The 20,442-nt window shown below is 41.3% G+C and overlaps 2 protein-coding genes across 2 annotated transcripts; both read right to left on the bottom strand.

Moving 5' to 3' along the window:
* Window positions 1-1,570: 1,570 nt before the first annotated feature.
* LOC134188294 (death-associated protein kinase 1-like) lies at window positions 1,571-12,099 on the bottom strand. The gene is made up of 12 exons (XM_062656525.1): window positions 12,055-12,099; window positions 11,777-11,977; window positions 11,415-11,600; window positions 11,260-11,349; window positions 6,385-6,492; window positions 6,189-6,326; window positions 6,014-6,124; window positions 5,839-5,958; window positions 5,670-5,774; window positions 4,987-5,608; window positions 4,759-4,925; window positions 1,571-4,699 (listed from the first exon to the last, which is right to left on the bottom strand). The coding sequence occupies exons 1-12, from the start codon at window positions 12,097-12,099 to the stop codon at window positions 3,200-3,202; spliced, it is 3,393 nt and encodes a 1,130-aa protein (XP_062512509.1). The 3' UTR covers window positions 1,571-3,199.
* Window positions 12,100-13,101: 1,002 nt separating this feature from the next.
* LOC134192915 (ubiquitin domain-containing protein 1-like) lies at window positions 13,102-20,150 on the bottom strand. Its single transcript, XM_062661673.1, has 3 exons — window positions 20,009-20,150; window positions 19,575-19,811; window positions 13,102-13,685 (listed from the first exon to the last, which is right to left on the bottom strand). Exons 1-3 carry the CDS (start codon window positions 20,076-20,078, stop codon window positions 13,228-13,230), a joined length of 765 nt encoding a protein of 254 aa, XP_062517657.1. The 5' UTR covers window positions 20,079-20,150; the 3' UTR covers window positions 13,102-13,227.
* Window positions 20,151-20,442: the final 292 nt, after the last annotated feature.

Below are 20,442 nucleotides of genomic sequence, written 5' to 3' on the forward strand. Positions count from 1 at the left end.
CATCATAGTTGCTATTCGTTTTGTAGAATGCTGCATGCATGCACTAGCATGGCATTCTGTTTGTACCACGTAGGAACGACAACAAACTACAACATGTGTGTGTGTGTGTGTGTGTGTGTGTGTGTGTGTGTGTGTGTGTGTGTGTGTGTGTGTGTGTGTGTGTGTGTGTGTGTGTGTGTGTGTGTGTGTGTGTGTGTGTGTGTGTGTGTATTCTTCTTTCAAAATCAAACAATCCCCCAAAATCCCCAAACCAACAAGTCTTACATTACACTAGGTATGTCCCAATTATCAACGTCCCGTACTTCAAGCTGAATTCTCATATCAATCATTCTCGAATTATGTTTCCATAATTGAATAGAAAGTTGCTGCATCATATTTTGGAAAGCCTGGTGGAATTTATATAGATCTGTCTCGTAAGCTAGCAGTGTTCAACAAATACTTGACTAAATAAGAGTCAAATTGTCATTGGATTTGTCGTTGAGTAGCAGTGCTGAAATCTAAAGTTAAACAACTGTGTTTGCTTTTCAGATAGTGACAAATCTGAAAATGACTTTCGGAATCTTCTGATAGTAAAGGCCTTGAGAAATGTAAATTTGCAATATCCAGTCAATTGCAAGCCTTTTTTAGGAAGTCCTGCACCATCTTACGAGTAGAATTGCAACTTCCTACGTAAGCAGCTGGTGAAGACTGGACACACGCGCGCGCACACACACACACACACACACACACACACACACACACACACACACACACACACACACACACACACACACACACACACACACACACACACACACACACACACACACACACACACACACACACACACACACACACACACACACACACACACACACACACACACACACACACACACCACACACACATACCACACACACACACACACACACACACACACACACACACACACACACACACACACACACACACACACACACACACACACACACACACACACACACACACACACACACACACACACACACACACACAAACACACACACACACACACACACACACACACACCACAACGAACACAATATATCAACCACTCAGTAATCTCTACTCAAGCCAACTATTGAAAACAGCCAAACCAGAGTGGTATTGTGAAGGCAAACTTTTAGTTTGACATCATGCTCTAGCAGCTGAAGTTGACCTGACATTTAAAATTTTAGACATTCATCAATTCTTATTTGATTTCACAATCCTTTCTTGTTATTATCGACACTTAGTTCAATTCTCTATTTGTTGCATCACATTCATAACTGCATTAATATCAAATATAAACCAGCTGTAAACATGTAGTATTGTCATATATGCACTCAGGGATCATCACCACTCTATGTATAATTAAATTTTGCCTGCTGCTTGGGGTCAGTTGTCGTTTGGGTTGCTCACTCATTTGCAATAACACGCTTTGACCAATCATGTAGGTACATGCGACCAAAGCAAAATAGTTGTGGTCGGTCATGAACACCAGTTGGTAGGTCAATGAGCGATGAACGACCATTATATTCCCCTCTTGCATGATAATTTTACTGTGCAACAATACAAAACAAGACAATTTATTCATCTTTCAAACTGACAGTTGAAATATCCAAGTACACATAATTACAAATCTACATTGTGTAGCGTAAAACTTCCAACACAGAATATCAAAACCAAATAGGTGTCTCAGAAGCACCTTAGTATAAAAACACATAGCATTGATAAATATCCAGACTAGACAGTCTCTGTAAAAGCCTCATTTCTTTTGCCAACAGCACTACGAGCATTCAAAGTCAGTAAAATTAATTGCCTAGAAACATCTCTTAATTGTTATACTACCTGTTCACAATACAATGAACAGAGACAATCTCCAGTAAATGATTTGATTAATTAATACAAGAAACAATTATCAACCTCTATTCTAGCTACAGCTTGCAAACTGTTGTCCATATCAAAGTGAGCAATCCTAACCACCATAGCCATCGATGATTCTCCAGATGTCTCAGAAAAGCTGCTACAATGTGAACTATACAGCTGGCATTGTTTCATTCCGATCCAATGACTGTCACCTCAGCAGTGACTGAAGCATTAAAATATAAGCAAGTTGCATTGACATTATCACTGGCCAGTTGTCTTGTGACACTAACAATTACAAATGTCCATATTCTTCCGCATTTCTCAACTGACTGACCAAGACTTGTTCTCTTGTTCTTCTATTCCAAATAGTAGTTACTGTTCGTCATAACTCCATTGCAATTATTGGTAGTGCATTTACATAAACATAAAACCATCACTAAGTTTCTTCAACCTCCTCATCTCCACCACATGTACAGATTGCCAATAGATAGAGACATCAGCCATTCAGTAGTAACTAGTTGTTCAAACTATTAACTTGGAAGTAGGAAAGTCATATTGCTCTCCAACATAGAATGATGATAATCTGTGAAGCTTCCCATTTTCTGGCAATATAATTGATACAACCATGACTACGGCAGTGGGTGACTACTATGTACAGTGGTTGACAAGTAATGTGTGCAGCCAGCTAATCGGCATGTGGTTGAACTTTCATTAGATTCGTAAACTGTTGTACAACGCGGATGACTACAGCATCACTATCACACACACTGAGTGTTGTCCATAGAAACAAAATCAAACTCCATATGGCAGCTTCCTGAATCTGTTCCATAAAAGTGTTCACCCTCTTATATAAGACAAGAAAGCATGCCTCCAGCTGAATAGTTCCGAATTGTAGCACACCTGACACTGATCAAGACTCAAATATCATATAATTGGAATATACTGCAAAAATCCGGGCCACCACAAATGTAGCCTTAATGCTGATCAACAGAGTAGTTCAAGAGTTGATTGAGTTTGAAGCAGTGACATGAATACAACAATAGAAAAATCCATACTGATATGCATGTCCATTTCACAAAATAAACTGCAGTTTTAATGTCATTCATGGTAGCATGCTGCAGCCATTGAGATTGTAAGAGATTGACTGGAGAGCAATCGACGACAATTCATTGACAGACATAGACAACGCTCAAATGTACAAAAAATGACTGCTCTTGCATGTTGATGAACAAGTACATCACAAAAAGATGGCGACATCACTTCACAAACTGCTCAGAAAGATACATTGTTATCATTATCAGTGGACAACAGGCAAACACGTATCAACAACATCTTAATCACTATCAACATGAGAATCAATTGTACAATCATTGGCACAAGGCAAGTCTCTGGAATCATCATGGTAGTGAGCCTGCCTTAGAGAACGAGAAGCTGCCTCAGCAGCTTCTCTACCACGACCACCTGCTCTTACGTATGCATCCAATCCGATACGTACTCTTCTCGCAATGTACTCCTTGTTATGTCTTATCAAAAACTTAATTAAGTCTTTGATGCAACCTCCTCTCTGTGCCCACATGTGCAATAACTTTGCTGTCATGCTACCGATGCCTTCAATTTCTCTAGTCCATTCTTCAATCTGGTCGGCACGTAAAGCCAAAGGAACACCAGCCAGTGTTCTCCAATCGTTGAAAAGAGGTGACGATACATCGAGGTCTCTGAGAACCTCTACTTCAATAGGTTGAGGCAACATACTTAAAGAACAGTTTTCATATTCAGGAGCACATGGTAATTCAATCAACTCACTTCGACCACAATACATCAAGTCAACAGCTAACTCTGGCTGCTGACCATGAGTGTCAACAAAACCATATGGTAAGAAGAGAGCATCGCGAACTTCTTTTATTGGAAAGAAGAGATCACAGTGAAGGCCTCTACTCTCCTTTAGCTGAGCAACACTTGCTATAAACACATCATAACTCAGTGCATCATAGTTCTTCATACAGGCTGTCATGAAAGCTTCAATCTCTTCTGAAATACGTTCTAACTGAAAAGCTGCTTCGTATGCATTGTCACTACCATGAGATGCTTGAACAACCAAATCTACAGCCTTGTTGTCCTCCACTAAACAAACCATCACTTGAACAGCAATGCTTGGTGGCTTGAAGGTCATTCCGGTAGACCACACTGGAATGTTTCGAAGATCATGTTGGGAATGCAATTGAACAATAAGACGACTGAACTGACCGTATTCAAAAACACTGGCCTCACAGGTAAACTTAAAACGACGACCAGCATAAATAGAGTTTGGTCCAAAATTCTCCCAGGCTTCATCAGGCATCTGTTTCACGGTCACCAAAGCTGGGATGCACATTTCGGTTTTGGCCTCATCCGTGTAATAGCAGAGCTCCAACTGCTCAAACACAGGAATGACATCACCAACATTTGTCCAGTGTCTTTGAAATACCTCAATCACAGTATTCTTCTGAACACACCCTTTCGCATCAACTTTCATTACATTAACTTCAAATTCAGCAGGACACAAAAAACGACCAATTAACTCTCGTGATAGATAAACAGGAAGCAAAAACACAAGAGATGGAATGCGTGCTCTTCCTTCTCCTTTGTCTACTACAATAATTTCACCACAATGATGAAGATACTTCGTTACAGCAGCAATCACATCAGCAGTAGCTCTTGCATTAAGTGTCTGTACACGCTGAGTAAATTCATCATACATTAGAATAGGAATACGTTTCACTTTTTCCTGCTCTTTCCGCCATATAGGAACATTATCAAGAATTTTCTTGGCCAGCTTTGGTACAGGTTTGAGATTCTACACACGCAAAAAGTCACAACCAGCTGCATTAATATTACCTTTGACATTAATCAAACCTGAAGAACACAAGTCCTGTAATGTGCTAGGCATTGTCTCAATCGCCTCATTTCACTAGAAGCAGCATCTCGACAGTCCAACGAAAACAAATCAACTATCTGCAGTTGATTGACATATTGATTACGTAGCCTTTGAACTAATCGCTGCAGCGCAAATTTCTTAACCTCTACAAATTAAGAGAAGAGAGTAAAATGAACAGTCAACATTATAAGAAATAAATATAATACCAATTGACTCTTGTTGCAATCTTCTCCCATGCAAAGTTTCGTTGACGTCTGGTGCATCAGCATGACTAGCAACAATTATCACAATAGGTCGTTGGTTCTCCTTAGCTAAGATGTCACTTGGATTGTGAGCAAAGACGATGAAATTTAGCCAAAACTGCAGATATTCTTTCTGATCTGTTGATAGTTGAAGGTTAGTCACAACAACAAATACCGCATTTACACTTCCAAGGAAGACAGAGTGGGAGACATAATATTGCATATGGCCTGCAAAGTCCCACAAGCTCATCAGCCCGACGTCAGGTATATCTACATTCTCAACAGTAATGCCAGGAGTCCGTTCGTTTGGATCAAACATACTGGATTTTCCTTTGAAAATGTTTCGAATCCTCTCAAGAATAATATTAGGCCGACGTGCTAAAGATCTGCAAAGTTGAGACTTTCCCATTCTGGGGTACCCACACACTAACAACTTGACCACTTTCATGCTATCAGTCTCAAGACTCAATGCTTCACGAAGAAGACTATTATGAGCTTCTGTTCGCTCCAAATACTGAGTTATAGCCGAGTAGGAATGCTGCACTGCTGAACATTCAAGAGGAGTTCGAGATGCTCGTCTTAGCCCCTGCAATAACAGTCAGAAATGCAATACAATAGAGACAGACAAGTTGCAATAGGTCACTAACTTCACCATTGTCTTGTATAGAAAGATCAGCACCAAGTGTACACAAAGCAATCACTGCTTCTAACCTCTTGTTTTGCACAGCTACATGAAGAGGAGTTCTACCATCCTATAGAAATCAAAACAGCTACTTAAATCAAAACTGAATTGCAGAATTACTATAAACTTGGCACCTTGTCTTGGAAGTTCAAAATTCTTTGTCGATCTTCCTCTGTCCTGCTCGCTTTGACGTATATTTCTATACCAGTGATGTAACCTTTCTGTGATGCATAATGTATAGGCAACTGGCCTCCCTACAAGCAAGACATTTTAGAGAACTGGAAGAAAATCTACATCACAATTCAGTACTCTGTCCATCTCAACAATAAGATCAGGCTCCTTCTGACATAGATACATAAGCAGTTCATGATCTTGAGGTTTAGCATTAAGTTGAGCAAAATGCAGAATAGTCCTTACATCCTGTTAAATTCAGTATGAGTCAAAGTTCCAAAGTGTTACAAAGTAATACAACAAGTAGATTAACCTGATTCTTCTTCATTAGTGTCTCCTTTGTCATCTGATCACACTCACACAGAATTTCCATTGATCTCTTGTCCACCTTGTATGCCGCACAATGAGCGGGTGTCATTAACGACTGATAACGAATATCTGAAGACTGAACCTAAAACCAAAATGGCTACCATTGAAACCACACCGATCAATAAATGTGAAGCTATCACCTCAGCCTGACAATCAACTCGAGCATTTCTATTACATAACCATTGTACTAGATCATGTTCACCTGCAAGAACAGCATGATGCAGTGCTGTCATTTCACCTCGACAAGCCTACACCAACACAATGCAAAATCTAAAATGCAATTTTTACTGATTAACTGGCTACTCAATGCAACTCAATATGCAACTAAACAACAGTAGTGCACCAGTTTGCTACTTTCACGTTGTCCTGTGTATTCTCATACAAATTCTTAGTATTCTCAGTTCATTACTTTATCTAATAAATTTTTGGTTTCTACGAATTGAGCAGCTAGGTAAACTGTAGCCACAAATTGACTACCAATACCAACCAACAGTTAGTTTAAATTAACAACTACCTGTTCTTGCATGAGTACGATGTATGCAACCTAAAGGAACATTTCGATCACATGCACTAGTAAATTGCGCCCCACATACACCTTTGATTATTGGTTCCCAACAATCAAATTGAGACATTGGACGCATTTGCAGAACGAGATATGCTTATGTATGCTTTTAATTGATCAAATGATAAATTCCATCGGACGCATTTGTAACTTTTTCGATCGGGACTCCAACTTCTAATTATAGCTACCCTAGATCGCATCTTCCGTAGTGTGCTGCTTGGTTCAGTAGCTGAAACACTAATGCACAACTTACTCATACTCATCAGGCAGGCAATGCTTTCTTAGTGTGACGCTGACAGGGTTTTATTGCCATCACGTGTTACATCACGTGACATCGACAGCATGTCCATAATTCCGCGGAAGCACGGTGAATGACGAAACAGATCCAGACGTTGATACCGCTCTCCTCCTTATCCTTTTATTAGTGTTTATGTGCGACAAACCACATATGAACAGCTGTTATTACCACACACCGAAGGGAACCCTGTTGTAACAACTGGACTCAACTGTAACTTCGCGTTGCAGTTCTTGTCACTTGCATCAACGCAGCCATTGCTTCTTTGCTGCAAATGTATGTTAGCACGTGTCTCTGAAATGCTGCATTAACAAAAAATCTCCGAAATGTATCTTTGAAGTCAGTCTTTGATAGACAAAAGAAGAAGTGTGGCAACATTTGATTACACATAAGCATGCCTCAGCACACATTTGCAGTGGAGGCATCCTTATGTACGGTACGTGTTGGTGTGTGTGTGTGTGTGTGTGTGTGTGTGTGTGTGTGTGTGTGTGTGTGCCTGTGTGTGTGTGTGTATGCCTGTGTGTGCCTGTGTGTGTGTGTGTGTGCGTGTGTGCGTGTGTGTGTGTGTGTGTGTGTGTGTGTGTGTTTGTGTACAGTGGTGTGTGTGTGTGTGGTGTGTATGTGTGTGTGTGTGTTTGTGTGTGTGTGTGTGTGCGTGTGTGTGTGTGTGTGTGTGTGTGTGTGTGTGTGTGTGTGTGTGTGTGTGTGTGTGTGTGTCACAGTGGCATTTCTGTCATGTCCTTTCCCAAAATCAGTTCGATGTAAATACTAACTGTCATTATTCCAGAATACTCTAAATATGCAACTGCATGTGTCCAAATAAGAAGACTCACAGTGACACCCAGTAGTGTACATATATGTGATATGACACATACCATATTTAGCACAGCATAAACTAAGGCCATGTTTACACCACTGATCTAAGAGTACAATGAAATGACCATTGTGAGGTTATGTCTAGATGGCTAAAAATCTTTACTATAGGTCATGTGTAGCCTCGAAGTTCCAGACCGTCTCCCAAAGAAATAAAGAGACGGTCTAGATCAAGTTCTGATCAAACCGAGTTCGGAAGTGATCGGAGTCAGCCAATCAGCAAGCTGCCGCCACTGAAGTGGCGGCCAATAAACGTAGAGAGTTCTGTAAGACATGCACGGCTTCTGGCAAAGGCATGTTCAACAATTACGTGTAAAGACAGCTTGTAATTGATTGCATGCACGTGCGTCTTTCGTGATGTAAAACTGCATTGGACCGTGCCTTTGAAACAGCCCAAGGCTCTCGAAATTGATTCAATGCATCCCGGACAGCGGACTGCAGATTTGCCGCAATTGCAGTTGATACCACCTTGTTTGAACACACCTCCAAAATGTAGTAATCGATCTCCTCTTGTCACATCAGATGGCATAGCGCTATTATCTAAGGAGATGTTTTGACTGTTACAACCCTTCCATTTCACTTAGGTAACAACGCCTACTTCCGAACTCGGTTTGATCAGAAGTTGATCCAGGCCGTCTCTCATTTCTTTTGGGAGACGGTCTGGAACTTCGAGGCTAGGTCATGTGCATCTCGTGTTCATACTGGACATTCCACCATCTTGCTACTTTCTGTATCTTCCAAGGGTTAGCACAAATAGCATATGGGTATGACAGATCGCCTATCAGTAGTTTTGGAAACAGTATTTCCATGCCCTACAAATCAGCTGCCTCAACAAACCAGGGGAAGTGCGAACATCAACTTTGTGCCTATACTTGCTCATGGACGTATGCATTCCAAATGTCCCGCTCACGTGCAGGTTTAAAAAAAGTTCTAAAGCTGGTACAGTAATGATTAGCCATGATGTAAACATGGCCAAAAAAGCATGACATGTAATCCACTCACAGCATCATAAGACTTCCAGTCACACTTCAGAAATAATAATTCATTCGCAGATAAAAATAATTAAAACATCTACAAATCTACAGCATAAAAAGCACTAAAACAAAATCATTGACCACTCTACTATACTAATCATTTCTCTCCCACTGAACAGCCTTTCCATCTCCTTAATAACTAATTAATTAATTCCCTATAAGCTTTATGGCATAGGACCTGAGCCTCTGTTTACACTAGGAAGCTAGTTAATTAACGTACTGTACTTCAGTGAAACCTTACACAGGCATATGCCTACATAACTAGAAAGCTTTAGTCTACATAACATGCAATGTCTTGCTCTCATCACATCTAGAGTTGATCACCACCAGCAATAGAATCACTTAAAGCTAACAATTGTTAGTGGCAGTGTATACAGCTAGATAAATCAGAGATGATTGGCCTAAGGTGTCCTAACAACAGATGCAATTTTGACAGTCTTCCAGGGGTGTGTCTCCACTAGGGCTTAAGTTAAACATGTTTAAAACCTGTTTAAGTCTAAAAGCATGTTTAAGAATCATCCTCTCCACTAGCGTTAAACCTGGTAAAACTAAACAGCTTATGCTAAACATGTTTCAGAGGTAGTTTAACAAAAGTGGTTTAGGTTTAATGGTCACATGATAGCAATGCGCGTTCCACGAATGATGGATGTTAGTTCTTTCACTCTGTTCTTTCTCTTTCTTTGGAGACTATTGGAAAGAGACTGAACTAGGCAAAGTCAGAGACGGTGTAGACTGCTGCAGAGTGTTCGAAGAGAGCGATTTAATCGCCATCTTCAGCGAAGACAGAGACTTATGTCTCAGATTGTTCTCGAGACAACTAGAAGACAATCTCCAACTGTCTGGTGCACAAGAAATGAATTCACACGGTACAACAAAGTACCGGATAATTAATGTAATAGCCTGAATAAAATGGACAAGTGGACAATTTAAACATGGTTAACGTTAAACACGATTAAGAGCAACAAGTGGAGACACAGCCCAGGACATTACATACTCTGTTAGAACCGAACAATCATTAGAAGGGAACTCTCACCAAATACTAAAACTTGCTGAAAGAAAGATACAAGGCCTAGTATCTTCCTGCGGGAAGCTTACAGTCCACCCAGCCACAGAAGCAGAGAATGGGCCACGAGCTGTTCAGATGATTTCCCATATGATTTACTCTGTGTCCTCCAACTCCTCGTTTGGAAGTAAATACTTTACGCTTAACTGTGTCAAGTGCTCCTAACGTACCCAAAATGCGTCAAGATATAATCTATGAACTAATCTAAGAAGGATCTCCTTTTGATCCTCCATGGTTGCATGGTTGTATTGACACAGTCGATACTTGCGTGATAAGTTTGGGGTCCCAGTTTGTTTTAGTCAATAAATCACAACTTGACACCATATGTCTCACAATCCTTACCTTGAAAAAAATGCATAGGTATCAGTCTTCCTTGCTAACCAGCAATCAGAGTTACTCATACGGGTACTAAACATGCCCACACAAGTAATTTCAATGCTTATTTCTCGGTAAACGTCATGGTTGCAATACAAAGGGTTGTGTCATGAAGTGACAGCTTTATCTGAGATTGTTGACTTTGGTGAGAATTCTCTATTTAGCAGTAACCTCATACCTTATCTTTAATTAATTAATACAAGTTATTATACCTATACACAGGTATATAACCACATAATTAATGGTTATGTCATTCAATGTACAACATATTATATTACCAAGGGTGTATTCTGATTTGTCCATTCCAACCATTCTGGAATAAAAAGAATAGTCATTCCAAATCGAACACTCCTTCAACTCAAACCACATTCCGAAAAGCGAGTTGCCTGCGCAGTAGTTTCTGTACATCCGTTGTCATGGCTGACAAGCTAGTGCGCATGTATGGTTTGCGGTTCAGACAAAACGAACAGGTATTCCTTTCATTCTCACTCCTCTAGTCAACCTATAAACCGAGTAAACTGGTCGACAAAGTGGTTTACTGGGAATATACACCGATCATTCCAGAATGCAAATTGAACGATTATTCTGTATTCTTTGTACTCCAGAATGGTTGGAATGGGTAATTCCTTGCCTACTCTAACCCCAGTTCTCTTTCTCATACGAGATCTAAGGCTACATCTTCTCTTGTCATTCCAAAACAGATCCCTTTTCCATAATTTAGTAAAAAAATCACCAAAACTATGAAACTGAATTACTTTGAATGCTAATTAGTTGTATACCATAGTTAAGATTCATTTTCAAACAAGAACTTACACAGTTTACGCTCCAGCCAAGCTGAAGTAGCTCAGAAGCAGCATCCAAGTGCTTACGCATCACTGCAGTATGAAACGGATCTTCTCCAACCTGCAAAAATGATAGAAAAGACAGTAACAAACGCATTTCTATCGTACACCAGTGCGTCTACATACCTCTACCAAGCAATGACTTGCAAGAGCAGTGACAATCCACTTGACAGTACCAATTGCCTTTGCCGCTGTCTCTGATCCACAAGATTCAACGCAGTTTCCAATTTGAACTCTGACCTCATTAAATACGGCTTGTACATCATGAGGATTACCAGCCTTCGCGGCAGCACACAATTTCTTACAGCCCGACTGCGAAAGCACAAAAAAGGCGAATCAGAAATGCTCATGCCACACGAAAAACAACGAGATTTCATTTTCAGTAGGTATATCATCGCGCACATCACGAAATGACACAATACATCCACACGTTGTTCACAAAATCCTCCGTTTTGCATTACGAAGAGTGAACACACCAATCAACTCACACTCAATATCTCTCCCACTTTCTTTCCGTACTCCTTCGCCTCTTGCGCTTGCAACCCCGCCTCTGCAAACGTAGCTGGTAGAACACTCTCCAGCTGTCTTCGCTGACTGTCTTGGCTATCGTTTGGCTTTCTCTGAATAGACTTATACAACTTGAAGAAGTATTGCTGTACCCTTTTAACACTGTCAGTATCGCCCGACATCTGGAACGCAACGTTCAACGTTCCCGTGCACAGCGCCAACTGGTAGTGTGAAATGAAGCGTTTGACGATTAACTCACCTCTATCGGCTGCTCTGGTGACCCGTCACCGACGTGACTTTCCATGCTTCGCGCACGCGCATCTCACCACAAGGTCAGTTGCCGGCCGGAGAAGCGTAGGAGTGACTTGTGACGTATAGCATGCGTTGTTAAATTTCGTGTTCTGTCGGTAGAAAGTCGCATGGCTTGCGGTTCCATTCTTAACATTTCCGGTATGCACAAAAAATTAAAGGAGAACTCCCACGATTTTCAAGTTGGGGTTAGATACAAGTCCCTTCCATAAACCGACAATTCGAAGGGACATAGGTTTTGTGCGCGACATCTTCACGGCAGGAGAAAGAAAGGGGCGTGTCGGGTAAGCGAGGTACATGACGTCATTGAGAGGAAGCCTGAAGAAGCTGACACCTCTGGCGATGTCGCTGCTGTTGTGGCTACAGCCAAAAGCAATGCAGTGGACCATTTCACGTCGAATATGCCAGGTAGATAGCACGCCTTGTGCACGACACGTGGAGGTCATGCACCAACGCCTACGCTAACTCTTTTTGCGGTGCTTTTCCTACGTTACAGTAGGCTCAAGTGTCCAGCCGACTGGACACTCGAGCCTAACGTTACAGATGCAATGGAGGGAACTCAAAGTTTTCGAGTGCAGTCAAGATAAAAAAATCTTATATCTGACCCCAACTTGAAAATCGTGGGAGTTCTCCTTTAAAGTTTTGTACGATCTTCACGAAAACAGCGCGGAAAACCGTTTACAGTCTTCAATGAAAACTACGTAGGTGGTGGCACTTACCCCAGTAGCGGTACCATAATAAGAAATTCAAGGAAAACATATTCTATCCACAAATCTAATGAGTGATACCTTGAATCTTGAAAAGAAATCCAACGTCCATTCCAGTCATGATTTCACTCCCACTGCCAGAGAACTGGTTATGTAATTTTCTGTCTTCCTTGTTTATGCATCTCAGAAGACAACAAACCTCGTTTGCGAACAACTTCAAAAAATAAGAGAGTTATGCTCTCGCGTAGAGTTGACGAGAAATGCAGTAGACACACGGTGATGTGTGGAATAGTGAAGAACAGACAAGCTAGTTACATGCTCTCATCCTTCTTGTAATACGTCTCACATGGCATTAGGGTACACACTGTACTAAAATCTACAGGTATGATATACACTGTCTACAACACCAAAGCAGCTCACTGCACCTCAGGCCCAACTATAACTTGAACAACAAATCCTTTCGGTATAGAACAACTTTCAATAGTACTCTTATCCATTAGCAACCGTCCGCTCGAGAATAGCCTCTGACGTGACACATCAATACCATCTTTTTCCTGTATTCTTCTCTTTACATCTGCAATTGTGTCCTTCGCCTGGAAATGAAGCTTCAGTTCTGGACCAGTGGACAGACGAAGTTTCATTACCACTCGATTTGGTGTACCTTCGTCATCACGAACAGTGTCTCCTTCCTTCGATTTTTTCTTCTGCTTTTGTTTGCTTACTGGTTGTGCCGTACTTGCCTGATTCGAATTGTCCTGTTGTTCTACTGTTGCATCAGAGCCAGTCTCACATTGCATATTGACCGGACGACTAAGGCAGTAGTTGGGAATGACATACCGATTTCCCAGTTCATCATAGCATTCTGTCAACTCACCTATATATACAACATATGATTCCACTGAAACAAAGCAACCATAAACAAGATACATCTACAGTAATTACAGTGTCATCCTTCCATACGACAATAAAGTCATACAGTACACAATCTCATCAAAGGAGCCCAACAGAAGTCTCGAACTAAATTCACCGAGACCCATCCCAGCAGAAAAGAACACCTGCAACTATTAGGATTAAAAGCCACCATCCAGCAGCTATACTGTACGAAGTTAGAGATCACTACTCAGGTGACGTACCTTTAGAAGAGCATCAAACTATTCGCTAATCTCCCATTTTAAAAGCAATAAAATAATAACAGTCATACGACATCCTTACGAGAGGCAATGGTCATAAAATGAGGTTACAACTAGAGATGCCAAAGCCAAACAACACTGTCTAAATAAGGTATATCAGTCACAATCTCAATTGCAATGTTTTTGTCAACAGAGCACATTTTAGAAGGTAATTGACCAAGAAGTCAGCGACCCTCCTTATGATTCATGTCAAAGCATAAATACAGCAATACATACTATTAATTAACAAAACAACTTCAAAACAAACTAGCTGCTACATACGTAAAACATACTGTATATCAACAAAATTACAACAGTCAAACATCGAACAAATGTCCAGGCATCTACGGTAGATGTCAGACGTGTTCTTGTTGCTGAACACAATGTCCATACAGTATGAACACCAAAACAGTAGACTGTACAATCACCAAGATTACAACACATACAATGAAATCATTGCAATTCTCTCCATGACCCTAAGAGCTTCTACCATTTGAAGCTGCTCTCGCGTATCCAAGAATGAGTCAAGGCTACGATATGCCCGAATGATGTCACAGCTCTGAGGGTCTTGCACACACAATAACAGTGTAACTATTTCGTGGTCAGCGGTTATTAGACTATGGACCCTTGGAGGCTACTTCGTTGTTTCCAACTAACAACTTGATTCCTCCCTGACCGCCCTTCATCTCCTCAGATTTCAACCTCAAGCCACAGTGCAGCTATTGCAAAGCTGGTCGAGCCTCAGCATCACAACTAAATCTACCAGTTGGTCCATTGACGATTGTGGAGGTGGTTAATCTGCTGGCCACATGCACATTGTTAAAGAAATCTGTCATACTGGAAGGACAAAAACAACATCAAGCAAGCAATGCATCACTAAAGCAACATATGACAAGCGGCAGCTGCAATATAGGTTCCAATACAATGGTACTGATCAAGTTTGAACGCACCTGTGTTGACAGTACTAACCAAACATTGGAAATGTCCAATCATTCAATACTAATCCCATGTCCGGCCAACCACTTTGAATGTCTGGCTAGAAATCGGTACTGTCTGACATCTGCCAAAAAATGTTCATAAATGCCACTGTGTCTACACAATCCCAAATAGAACAATAGCTAATCCAATAAAAAACATTAGAGAGCACTTACACTAGCCATGCGTTTGCCACCACATTACCTACCATCAAGGGGCAGGGGTGCCCATCTGGTGCTATAATGCTGCATGCAGCGCCAAGCCAAATTTTGCAGCACCAGAGCAACGCCAAGATTGTGGTATTACACTAGCTAGCATGCCCATTATCAATCAACTACGGATATTGTGCATGCACAGTGTACGTTTGGTAACAATATGACAAATCAAAGAACAATTGACTCATACGGACTAAGTAGAAGTAGGTCTGGTCCTGAAGCTCAGACAGTAGCTGTCATGGTCTGTGACACTGAGGCTGCAGAACCAAAACAGCTTCTAATAGCTCGTTTACACAAGCACTCATAAGTGGGCCAGTCCGTGCTGGCTCAGTTTGGAAGGCATGTGTAAACACGGGCTGAGTTGTGCCATGCCTCGGCATTTCTAGCAGGGCCAGCCAGGACTGACTCGGGTCAGGTAAGTCGTGTAAATGCTACCTGTGCAGGGATGAGAGCCAAGCCTGTTCATTCTATATAAAATGTGCTATTCTGGAGAAGTAAAATTGAAAAGAATAAATGCCCAGGCAATGACAGCAAGGAACAAATCTCTTTGAACTTGGTTACTGCAACAGTCGACTGGTGGTAGGCCTACACTTCCTATAAATAGGATGTCCTCTCATATTAAGTCCTACGATTTCCTGATTTGACTGTTGTAAAGCCACATAGAAGAAAACGTGAGCAGCTTGAAGTCTATCTATTGCGAGCCTATAACAAAAGGTACGTCAATTTCAAGTATGTAACACATGCTAACAACACGCCCATTAGAAGCATTGGCTCGATCGTAAAGAATGCGTTGTGTAAACGCGGGACTGCCGTGCATGGCTTGGCTCACTATGCTCGCTTATGTAAACATGGTATAAGCGTTTGGTTTCTGTTAGCACAGCTACAGTAATAGTTTCTGTTGTGTCCAGAACAAGTACATGTAAACTATGCCACTGCAATTGGTATAATAATGGCATTAGCAATGACTCAGCATTCTGTAGGCAGTTTTCTTTAGAGTTCACTTAACAGTGATAGGTACTGCAGTAATCAATTTTAACTGTTTGGTGCTGTTAATTAATTAATGTGTGTGTTGAGTTACTTGACTAGCAGTGCATTCAGAAAGTGTCTCCAAGGAGCCGTAGAAGGGTTGGGGCCCCATAGTTGCAGTCTACTTCCAAGCATAGAAAGACACACATAGGTGAGGAGCAGTGGCCTAGCTTGGCTTTTTGTTTATACCGGTAATTCAGAAAACAACAGACAGTTACTGTTATGCACTCTGTTGAAAACCACAATCGAGACCTAAATGATGTGAATTAGGGAAAGCAGGAAAATCACTGTGACAGTGTAGCCGGTCACCCAATGACACTCTAATACCTCATTCACACGAGCACAGCTCCAAACTGAGCCGAGCCAAGCCGAGCCAACACAGCCTGGGCTGATGAAGCAAGCCAGCCCTTGTTCACACAGCGTTCTGACAAAATGAGCCAGCCAAGTTTTAGTAGGATTGTCTGTTGGTGCACATGCTAGATACAGACGCCGTCATGGAACAAGCTGTCCTTGCTTATTTCTCGTGCAACCTTCAATCTGAAACTGTACGCTGATTCACCCCATAAAGAAATGACACACAAGGTTTTCTGTTTCAACCACACCATCTTGGAAGCCAGTAAGCATCCCCGGCCTTCAGCCTGCCTTGGCTCACATTCACATGATGATTTAAAGCCGAGCTGACCCTGGCCACCCCGGGTTGGCGAGGCAAGTTGTGGTGGGCCAAGCCATAACGGTTTGGTTCGGCTCGGCCCGCTTTCACACGATAATTTCATTCAGCAATGACCCGTGCCAGCACGGGCTGGTCCACTTACGAGTGCTCGTGTGAATGAGGTATTAGTAGCCGATTTCCATGGTTTTGCTGTTGACAAACTAAAGAAGAGGTCATTGCCATTCATGTACCAATGAAGTCCTTGAACTACCATTTCTTCTTGTCTCATTCTGTATAAATTTAATTAAGTCATGATTGAAATGTCCTGAGTTACACAAGTTTACCAGCTGTGATGAGCATGATAGTAAGGAAAAAGGAAACGCCCACTTGCTGATTAAACCACTCCCCTCTTAGAATTTCTGAAGAAAACACTGATCGACAAAATTGTGAATACATTTAATGGTGAGTGTTCCTTGAACTAGCAACTAAGTTGGGGAAGGTTTTACAACTTCCCATTGTTTGAGTCAGTGTAGGCACAGCCTCTTCTGGCTTCTTCCAGTTGTTTCACTGAAAACATTTCTCCCAACCACGTCCTCTCTTCTGTCATCTTCTAGTATAAGAAGAGGCAGAAGAGGTTATGAATTGTGCCCTAGCCTAATTATGCCTAACATTCCACTGAAGCTGGCGTAACAGGCTGGGCAATTGAGCTAATCAAATTCAAAAGCTACTACATCATATCTCAACTTTCAACTGCAAGCTACCATCAAACAGAGACTCCTGTCAAAGCAAAAACTCTGCAAAGGTTGCACAATAATAATGCTTAGCAACACGTTCACAAATAAGGTGAAATTACACTACATTAAAGAGACATTTCGGAGATTTGCATAACGCAAAATTTCAGAGATGCACACTAATGTACATGTGCGGCAAAAAAGCAATGGCCGTATGTGCTGATGGAAGTGACAAGAACTGCAACTCGAAATTACAGTTTTTACAACAGGGCCCCCTTCAGGGTGTGGTAAAAACAGCTGTTCATACGTGGTCTGTCGCACATGAACACTAGCAAAAGGATAGGAAGGCAAGCAGTATCGGCACCCAGATCTGTTTCGTTGTCCGGATCTGTTTCGGCGTCCACTGTGCTTCCACGGAATCATGGATTGTTGTCGATGTCACGTGATGTCTTACATGTGATGGTGAGAAGACCCTCTTCAACGTCACAATAGAAAAGCGTTGCCCACCTTATAAATATGAGTAGGTTGTGCTTAAGTGATTCAGCTACTGAACCAAACAGCACACTTTGCAACCTGCGATCTACGGTAGATATTCTAGAAGCTGGAGTCCCGATCGAAAAAGTTATAAACACGTCCGATAGAATTTATCATTTAATCAGTTAAAAGCATACGTAAGCATATCTCGTTCTGCAAATACGTCAAATGTCTCAATTTGATTGTTGGTAACCAACAATCAAAGGTGTATGCGGGGTGCAGTGTACTAACACATGTGGCCGAAATGTTCCTTTAAGAAATGACAAAGTTTCTGTACAAAACATATAAATAATAACTGAAACAAACCCTCACACAAACAACAATTTCAATAGCAAGTGTCCGAGAGCCTAATTGTGTATCCTTCACTTCATAATTTAACAGTCTCAACAACACACCAATCTGCAAAAAGTATCCTGTTTCTAACAATGTACTATACTCTCCTCTCAACTGACAATATCCTGTCCTATGCTTATGAAAAACCACATAGAGAAAAGACAATATCTGCCATCATTGCTTCTGTTTAAATCAATACTGCTACTCACATGATATAATCACAAACGTGTTGTTCTGTTTGTTCCCACAATGAACACCTAAACCACTAAATAATCATGACATAAAAATTTGGAATGGTACTTCGTCTTGGCCTTGGAAATAACACGAGTGCAGTAATTGGACTAAACCATAAGCTGTTAATGTTTGAAAACAAAATATATGCCTAAGTATCTGAGCCATTATATCTGAGTCTTAGTCAATATCTCGTTTGGGATTGTGATGCAACAATTTTTTAATTATGATACTAGTACAGTAGAAGGATGGCTATAGCAGACAGAAAATAATACCTGTTAGAGTCTCCTTGAAAACAAGATCATGTATGTACCACGTTATTGCATAATTAAAGTCTGTTATAATTCTGATATTTCAACATTTGTTTTCTGGTCATGGATTTTTCATCAGCTGAATTCACATTTACTAACTAATAATTCAATTTGCCCCGGAGAAGGAATGGGCATATCAGCATAACATTAATAGCAGTCTGTCCATGAGTACACGGGGGGGAGGAGGGGGGTCGACAAGTGGATTACTCAGAATATAAACCAAACGATATATTCTGGTATTCTTAGTATTCCGGAATGGTTGGAATGGGCAAATTGAATGCACCCCAGGAAAAATCTATAGTGCAAATAGAGAGAGAAACCCCACAGAAAGTCAAATTTTGACCTTCAGCAGAACAAAGATCCTTACCCCAAGCACCTTTCAACTCTCTACCTGTATCCTAAAAATGCCACACATGTACAGATTCCGTCGTGCTCTGGAGAGTCATCCACCCACTGTCTTTCAGCAAACAGCACACCGTTCTAAGAAACTAAAAATGACCTCTGGCCTGATTAATTAAAAATAAATAACCCCGAAAATAGCAAACCCCAAATCATGACGACACAGACAAGACAGCAGAGATATTCTGACCTCTAGGAAGTGTGATATTCGCTCCATCGACGATCGCCTGTGCAAGCTCATAATCCGTGTTCTCCACGGCGTCGGCGGCCGCTCGTAACGCATCCCATATTTCTCTCCGGCCGTCAAAGACAGGCGCCGTGTCCCAGAACTCATCTCTCTTGCTCCTCAGTTGTCCAACAGTCATCGGCACGTCGGCATTCCATAACAGTGTATGTCTCTTCAAAGGTTTGTTACGACCGATGGCCACTACAATAAATATATCGTCGAAATTCGGACGAACAAAGTAAAACTAAGAGCAATATATAATTATGCGCAATGGCGTCAGAGTAAATGAAACTATAAACTATGACAGATGAAAGATACTGTAAAGCATAGTACAATAATGCGCGCAATAAGAGTGTACAGTAGGTAGCGAATTGCGAACGTATTCGGTACAAACGCACCTGAATTGGAGCCTTCGCCGTCTCCGTGGAAACCCAGGTCGTCCGTCGAAGTTCCTAGGCATCCACCCATGACCGTAAAATTGCTATTAATTCAGCATTTCTCTTTGAACAATCGAAAAAGTATGTTTAGTGAGAAAGAAGGTGAGGAACGCACGCTAAAGAGCGATAGTAATATTAATTGTCTACCTAGACTGTCCATTCAGTTTCTCAAGTTTTATGAATTACTACATGTGGCGAGACCTCTTATTGCGGTATTATGACGTGAATAATTCAACTATTTTAGTTTGAGCTAAGAAACGGGACTGTGTGACTGAGCAACTCCGTTGGACCAGGTCTGGCGTTGGACCTACAGTAGTCTAGTCTACTGTACAACACTCAAGAAACCTAAACTACTCCTGGTCTGCATGGAGCTAAACCACTTCTGGTCAGCGTGG

The sequence above is a fragment of the Corticium candelabrum genome, chromosome 1, assembly GCF_963422355.1.
Source record: "Corticium candelabrum chromosome 1, ooCorCand1.1, whole genome shotgun sequence".
NCBI classification, from domain to species: domain Eukaryota; kingdom Metazoa; phylum Porifera; class Homoscleromorpha; order Homosclerophorida; family Plakinidae; genus Corticium; species Corticium candelabrum.